The 8095-nt window shown below is 36.1% G+C and overlaps 1 protein-coding gene across 1 annotated transcript; it reads left to right on the top strand.

Moving 5' to 3' along the window:
- Positions 1-885: 885 nt before the first annotated feature.
- LOC128987070 (adhesive plaque matrix protein-like) lies at positions 886-3814 on the top strand. Its single transcript, XM_054407752.1, has 3 exons — positions 886-922; positions 1273-2094; positions 3255-3814. Exons 1-3 carry the CDS (start codon positions 886-888, stop codon positions 3812-3814), a joined length of 1419 nt encoding a protein of 472 aa, XP_054263727.1.
- The last annotated feature ends 4281 nt before the right edge of the window (positions 3815-8095 follow it).

An 8095-nucleotide genomic window follows, 5' to 3' on the forward strand; every position in this document is an offset into this window, starting at 1 on the left:
TGCATTGACAGAATTTAATACAAGCTGGAAGTCATTTTGAGAGGTTATCTTTTCATAAAAATTAGTTCGTTTTCTAGTTTTGATTGTTAATTAATGATGCAATTTGACGAAAAATATAGTTAACCACAGGGGCAAAAAGTGACTTTTTAACCCTCGCTCATTTTCTGACTTCCGCTTCGCCTAGATCGTAAAACTTGACCTCGGGTCAAAACGAGTCACTTTATATAATATTATTCCTTTTAAATATACGTTAACATAAGGTCCCACTCATAAGATTAACATGATAATCTCCAGAGCCACTGGGCGGGCCCCGAAAGGATTTTGTAGATTAGAATGTTAATCGAAAATGTGAGCTATCATAACAAAACTTCAATCCGACCAGTATTTTTCGCGTTTAATTGTCACAAACATCCATACATTCAAACTTTCTCACTTATAATATTAGTAGGATAATTGAGTTTCAGTTATAAGCTTAAGAGTTTATAAATTCTTACGGTATCCTTGTTATGCTAATCTTAATAGCTTATCGATGTTTATAAACGTGCATTCCACAGTTGAAAAATGAGTATTTTCAATATTTAATTTGAATGGGGGAAACTTGTTTCAAATGTTGTTTGGATTTTTGTTATTAAAGTTGTTTTTAACGTAGGCCCTATGTTACCGAACCTTATGCCGTTATTTGAATAAAGCCTCTCGGAACTATCCCTATTGATTTCTTAAGCGGAAAATATTAAATTTAATGTGGAAGTGATATTTTTGGAACCTTGGCCTGTTGGAACACTTGTTGGAACACTTTCATGATGGAATCTGTCTCCTGGCCTTCCATCTATCTGAGAACTGGCCGGTCTGTTAGTGTGCAGATAACTTTGAGAGTTTTGGCTTGGCATGAGCAAAGCGATTGTCACCACCGGATCAACGAGAGGTAAAGGAAGCAGAATTAATTGCTGGTCAACTTCACTGGACAAACTCACTTGTTAAACCTTCTTGTCTGATCCGCATTAGGCCTACTTCAATACATTGATACTAAACTAAAGGAGAGGAAAGGTTAAGTAGAAGACTGCTGTATGGTCAGTTCCGAAACAAATCTGTACTCTTGGAACCAATAAAACAGTCAATAATGGAATTCCGATTGCATTCCAAACGTATTATCTCTGAATGGCAAGGAAAAGGACCTGTTTTGGTCTTAGTGACCAAGATACAAAGTTAGTGTCGTAAAAACCTCCTGGGCCACATTGACTAAACCTTCATTGGCTTACCCAACTTTTGGGGCAGAGGTACATAATAAACCTTCATTGGCTCACCCATCTATCGGGGCAGAGGTACATAACAAACCTTCATTGGCTTACCCATCTATCGGGGCAGAGGTGGCACATAATAAACCTTCATTGGCTTACCCATCTATCGGGACAGAGACACATAATAAACCTTCATTGGCTTACCCATCTATCGGGGCTGAGGCACATAATAAACCTTCATTGGCTTACCCATCTATCGGTGCAGATGCACATAATAAACCGTCATTGGCTTACCCGTCTATCGGGGCAGAGACACATAATAAACCTTCATTGCCTTACCCATCTATCGGGGCAGAGGTACATAGTAAACCTTCATTGGCTTACCCATCTATCGGGTCAGAGGCACATAATAAACCTTCATTGGCTTACCCGTCTATCGGGGCAGAGGCACATAATAAACCTTCATTGGCTTACCCGTCTACCGGGACAGAGGCACATAATAAAACTTCATTGGCTTACTCGTCTATCGGGGCAGAGACAAATAATAAACCTTCATTGGCTTACCCATCTATCAGGGTAGAGGTACATAGTAAACCTTCATTGGCTTACCCATCTATCGGGGCAAAGGTACATAGTAAACCTACATTGGCTTACCCATCTATCAGGGCAGAGGTACATAATAAACCTCCATTGGCTTATCCATCTATCGGGGCAGAGGTACATAACAAACCTTTATTGGCTTACCCGTCTACCGGGGCAGAGGCACATAAAAAACCTTTATTGGCTTACCCGTCTACCGGGGCAGAGGCACATAATAAACCTTCATTGGCTTACCCATCTGTCAGGGTAGAGGTACATAGTAAACCTTCATTGGCTTATCCATCTATCGGGACAGGGCACATAATAAACCTTCATTGGCTTACCCAACTATCGGGGCAGAGGCACATGATAAACCTTCATTGGCTTACCCATCTATCGGGGCAGAAGGACATAGTAAACCTTCATTGGCTTACCCATCTATCGGGGCAGAGGTATATAGTAAACCTTCAATGGCTTACCCATCTATCGGGGCAGAGGTACATAGTAAACCTACATTGGCTTACCCATCTATCGGGGCAGAGGTACATAATAAACCTCCATTGGCTTATCCATCTATCGGGGCAGAGGTACATAGTAAACCTTCATTGGCTTACCCATCTATCGGGGCAGAGATACATAATAAACCTTCATTGGCTTACCCATCTATCGGGGCAGAGGTACATAATGAACCCTTATTGGCTTATCCATCCATCGGGGCAGAGGCACATAATAAACCTTCATTGGCTTACCCGTCTATCGGGGCAGAGGCACATAATAAACCTTCATTGGCTTACCTATCCATCGGGACAGAGACACATAATAAACCTTCACTAGCTTACCCATCTATCGGGGCCGAGGCACATAATAAACCTTCATTGGCTTACCCATCTATCGGGTTAGAGGCACATAATAAACCTTCATTGGATAACCCATCTATCGGGGCAGAGGTACATAGTTAACCTTCATTGGCCTACCCATCTATCGGGGCAGAGGTACATAGTAAACCTTCATTGGCTTACCCATCTATCGGGGCAGAGGTGCATAGTAAACCTACATTGGCTTACCCGTCTACCGGGGCAGAGGCACATAATAAAATTTCATTGGCTTACCCATCTATCGGGGCAGAGATACATAATAAACCTTCATTGGCTTATCCATCTATCGGGACAGAGGCACATAATAAACCTTCATTGGCTTACCCATCCATCGGGACAGAGACACATAATAAACCTTCATTTGCTTACCCATCTATCGGGGCCGAGGCACATAATAAACCTTCATTGGCTTACCCATCTATCGGGTTAGAGGCACATAATAAACCTTCATTGGATAACCCATCTATCGGGGCACAGGTACATAGTTAACCTTCATTGGCTTACCCATCTATCGGGGCAGAGGTATATAGTAAACCTTCATTGGCTTATCCATCTATCGGGACAGAGGCACATAATAAACCTTCATTGGCTTATCCGTCTACCAGGACAGAGACACATAATAAACCTTCATTGGCTTACCCGTCTATCGGGGCAGAGGCACACAATAAACCTTCATTGGCTTACCCATCTATCGGGGCAGAGGTACATAGTAAACCTTCATTGGCTTACCCATCTATCGGGACAGAGGTACATAGTAAACCTTCATTGGCTTACCCATCTATCGGAGCAAAGGTACATAGTAAACCTTCATTGGCTTACCCATCTATCGGGGCAGAGGCACATAATAAACCTTCATTGCCTTACCCATCTATCGGGGCAGAGGTACATAGTAAACCTTCATTGGCTTACCCATCTATCGGGTCAGAGGCACATAATAAACCTTCATTGGCTTGCCCATCTATCGGGGCAGAGGTACATAATAAACCTTCATTGGCTTGCCCATCTATCGGGACAGAGGCACATAATAAACCTTCATTGGCTTACCCATCTATCGGGGCAGAGGTACATAGTAAACCTCGGTCGACTGCTGGGATATTGGAGTTCAACACCAGCAATAACCAATAACAAGCCAATCAAAGTTGGGAACACAACTCGGGTTGCTACAATTCATTCCTCATAACTTGAACTTAATACCAATCGTAACAACATTTAATTCTGTTTATTTTGTTTAAGTTCTAGTTGTTATATTTCAGTTTACTCCTAAATAAGATAATCATAACTTGTAAAAAATATGCCAATTTTTTTACATTTCCGACTTGGTTTAGCTATACAATATTTATTTTATTTGTACTTGCATTATGAGTTTTATCCAGCCTTATTATTTAACCCTCCTCCTTTAAACTAAATCCAAGCGACTGATGATTCAGTTATGATGAGGCTCACTTTAATAACAAGACTGTTTTACTGCTTTTGCTTAACTCCGAAGAAAGCCATATTTCTCCCTCTTTGTGCAAAGTAGAAAGTTGAATCATAATTAAGCTGAAATTGTGTAGTCGTAAACTTTGTTATTCATTAGCATTCAAACTATTGTTTTACCAATAAATGTATTACAATACTCTACTAATAACTCATAAATCATTTATATTGTAGTACCAGGGGACCGAGCATTGCTCGTGGGGTTTAGTTTGTAGGAGACGTAAAACAATAAACGTAGGCCTACATTATGTACAATTTCCATGATCGTATAAGATACAGTCTAAAATATGTATAAAACAAATTCGATAACGTAATTTTATCGTGCTCACGTATTGGTGCTATTTGTGCAACATTTTGTGCACTGACCTGTCGTCTCAAGTCATTGAAAATCATTGTAGGTGTAAATAAACTCGCATAACTGACATAGCAAAAAAATTTTAAGACAAAAATTATTCATTAAAAATAGTATTATTACAGTATTGTCATTTTTCAATCTTTTGTATAAGAATTAACTTTAATCAATATTTTAGTTTATCACATATTTTATAGTTTATTGGCCCATAGTTTTGACTTCAGGTTTCCTCTACGCAATTTATTAATTAACTTACCAATCAAATTACTTTAATTAATAGGTTGATTAAAAATTTCCGTTAGATGCATCGTACAATTTTGTGTTAGGCCTAGGAAAATGTTATTTTTATTGAAAACTAATGAATAACACTGATGAATCTACTCTTAGAATTAAGTTCAACTATTAACATAAAAACGGCAAAATAGTTAGTAAAAAGTGCAAATAAACACTCCGAATACTCTATGGTTTGGTTTCCTAAAGAGGTTAGTTTTTATACTGATGTACATTTAAAATATGTCTAAATCAAACGAACATGTTCAAAAACAACTATTAATTTAGAACTCGATCTAACCCATTAAAAACATTATACCTTATTTGTTTTCCACGTAAATCGTCTCCATTTTCAATTTCGCTACGTTTAGTTAAGTTTTAAAGCCAATTTCTCTTTGGTAGACGTTCTCTCTTCATTCTTTTCTTAATTTAATTAACAATCATTTCCATACAGAAAAACAATCAATAGGCTATTAACAATATTGATTAAATGAAGTTCAATAACAAAATCGCGATAATGTATAACATATCACCTGTTGACCATCATTGTTGCAAACTGGATGGAATCCAATACTAATAATCTCTAGTTTTGGACTTTTTTGAAATAGTAATACAAACATGTTTATTTTCGGGTCGTTTTTTGTTTTTGTACATATCGTTTCTATTTTATAATCCGTTGGATCGTCAAACAACCGCCCATTTTGGTAAAGCATCGTCAAAAGCTAAAGAACCTCCTTGGGGTTTCCACAATACTCTTTGTTTAGCATTAGTGAATTATCGTGTGCAGAAAAGTATTCTAAGATTTTCAACAGTCGTAATTATCCCATTGCTTGATAAGAAACCCCATGTATATTAAAAATAACCAATGATAAATGGTATTTTTTGGAATGGGCTTTTCTTTTGTACTGTATTTAGTAATTTGCCACTGTATTGTAGATGGTTTGTTACAAGCATGTGTTTCAATTCATTTATTTACATTTTCGTAAATCTGTTATGACTACCTAGCTTTCCATAAGACAGATGTTAAATATAAGTTATTGTAATTTAATTTAAAGTTTCTTTACGAAAAAAGTATTTTCCCAGAACAGTGGCTAGCATGGATATTGGTTTTAGCCTGGAACTAAGATATACCTAACAATTTAGAGGAAATCATAGGAGCCGTTTTTAAATCAATGTGCGCAAACGTTACTCGTATTATAGCATAGATAGAACATAATGTGTTATCATAACTATATAGCAATTAACGTTTCTAATTGATAGTGCAATCATTGCATTAAAAAACGTTGTAACCGTTATTTGTTTTAATACTCAACTCATCGATATTTATTTTTCAATATTTCGATATGGCCAATGACACATTTAATAATAGACTAGTTTTTTTTTTTTTTTTTTTTTTTTTTTTGACACTCGGTTGGATTGATTTTACTTCCAAAATGGGTTTCGCATCGTAGTTTAGGTTGGCCCTTAAAATAAACGTGGGTTTTAATCAATTAAAATCATTCCACTTAGAAGTAACTTTAGTAATCGTATGAGTCAATTCAAGGAATTGTTATAATAGTAGTAGTGTTTAACATTGAGTATGCTATCATTGTAATTAAAATATGGTAATGTACCCATTTATGAATAATACGTTTTAAGGATTAACTGACTTGGTTAAAAGTTAGATATGATACGTTGATTTTAAGACTTAATAATAAGAGGTAATAATATATCAAATAATTAGGCTATGCGGTAGCTAGTTGTTATAAACCAGCTGGAGTCATGTTCCTTCATATCGTAAACTTTATGACCTCATGATTTACGACCAATGTTTAATATCAAGTTTAATAAACTGATTTTCCCTATCTTAACTTCCTAACTTCAAGTTTTGATGAACGTTGATAAGATGGATAATAGTATTTCTGTTCAAACTTTAAAATTAGAATAGGGTAGATTCAAAATTATTTAATTTATCTTTATAAGAGTCAGAGTTAGAAAATCAAATTAATGATCAAATCAATAAATAAGTCTAAAATATACAATACAACTAACATAAACATAGAACACACGAAATAACAGTACAACTTAAAGGGCCAACTGGAAATAACTTATTATAGTTTGATTTATTTGCATGTTAAAGTTGGCAATTTTGCATTGCAGTAGCTAACCTATAATAAGATGTTTTACTAAGCTCTAGTCTGGGTTTGTTTTAGCGAATTTTCCTATAGGGAAGTAGCTATTACCGTAGGTCTCATGGTAAGACTTAGGCTCGGGACCGATTTAATTTTTCATTTTGATGTCCCCAGAGGCTAAAAACACCATTCGTTCAAATTTTTATATATGTATATATATATATATATATATATATATATATATATATAGATTTATATATATATATATATATGTGTCCGTGAACACGATAACTTGAGTAATTTTTATCCGATTTTGATGAAATTTGGTTTGAAGGTGTAAGGCGGGATAAACTTGAATGAGTTCGCGATACAGCATGATCGGACCATGGGAACAGGGTTTTATGGGGGGTTTTATGGGGTAAAAATTGGGTTTTCTCACTTTTGACCCTCAAAACATAAAATTTCCCAATTTTTCTCTAAACCTTCTTAAAGAGCTTAAAAAAACAAGCAATTTAGTATATAAAAGTGTTTTTTTTACGGTTATTGGTTACGGAGAAAACAAAAAAAATGGTAAATTTAAAATTCCCATGTTATTCTTATGGAGAATATTGTAAAATGTTGTAGTTTGCTTGTTTATGGATATCTTTTGATCAAACTTGGCAAATGTATTCATTTTATACTAAGCAATAATTATTTTACTTAAAACACACACTTTATTAGTTTCCTTGTAGCAGCAAACCTAGGTACTCGTTAAACCTAATGTTATTTAAATAGATCAATTGAAAATCGATTCAGCCAAATGGAAATTCACTTAGACGGCAGGTTTGCTGCGGCGGGGGTATTTTATATTACTTCAGGCTAGGCCTAGGGGTTGTGGCATTATCACTTGGATAAATAAACCATTAGTGATCAGCGGAGTTTGAACCCAGGACCTCTGAGATCCAAGTCCCGCAATCTGTCACTAGACCAGCTCGCTTTGGTGTATTATTTCTGATGCGCATTCATAGCCTATTAGAAACAAATGTAACTGTGCTTTGTTGGGAAGAATGTGACCAATCTCTAGCAATATACACAAGAATTAATGAAGATCTTAAGAAATAGGTTGGTAAACTACTTGGTCAAACTCCGTTACGAGTCCACAACTCTATTTTTTGCTGTTACACCTATATACGTTCGAGAAATTTGGTTGGTTAGGTT

This window comes from Macrosteles quadrilineatus, unplaced genomic scaffold (genome assembly GCF_028750875.1).
Source record: "Macrosteles quadrilineatus isolate MER2022 unplaced genomic scaffold, UCM_ALF_1.0 Scaffold_2__2_contigs__length_208266976, whole genome shotgun sequence".
In the NCBI taxonomy this organism is placed as follows: Eukaryota; Metazoa; Arthropoda; class Insecta; order Hemiptera; family Cicadellidae; genus Macrosteles; species Macrosteles quadrilineatus.

Coding starts and splice junctions, on each gene's coding strand:
- LOC128987070 (XM_054407752.1), top strand. CDS start 886: ATGAGCAAAGCGATTGTCACCACCGGATCAACGAGAG. Junction 923..1,272: donor CACCACCGGATCAACGAGAG/GTAAAGGAAGCA, acceptor CTTTTGGGGCAG/AGGTACATAATAAACCTTCA. Junction 2,095..3,254: donor TGTCAGGGTAGAGGTACATA/GTAAACCTTCAT, acceptor CTATCGGGACAG/AGGCACATAATAAACCTTCA.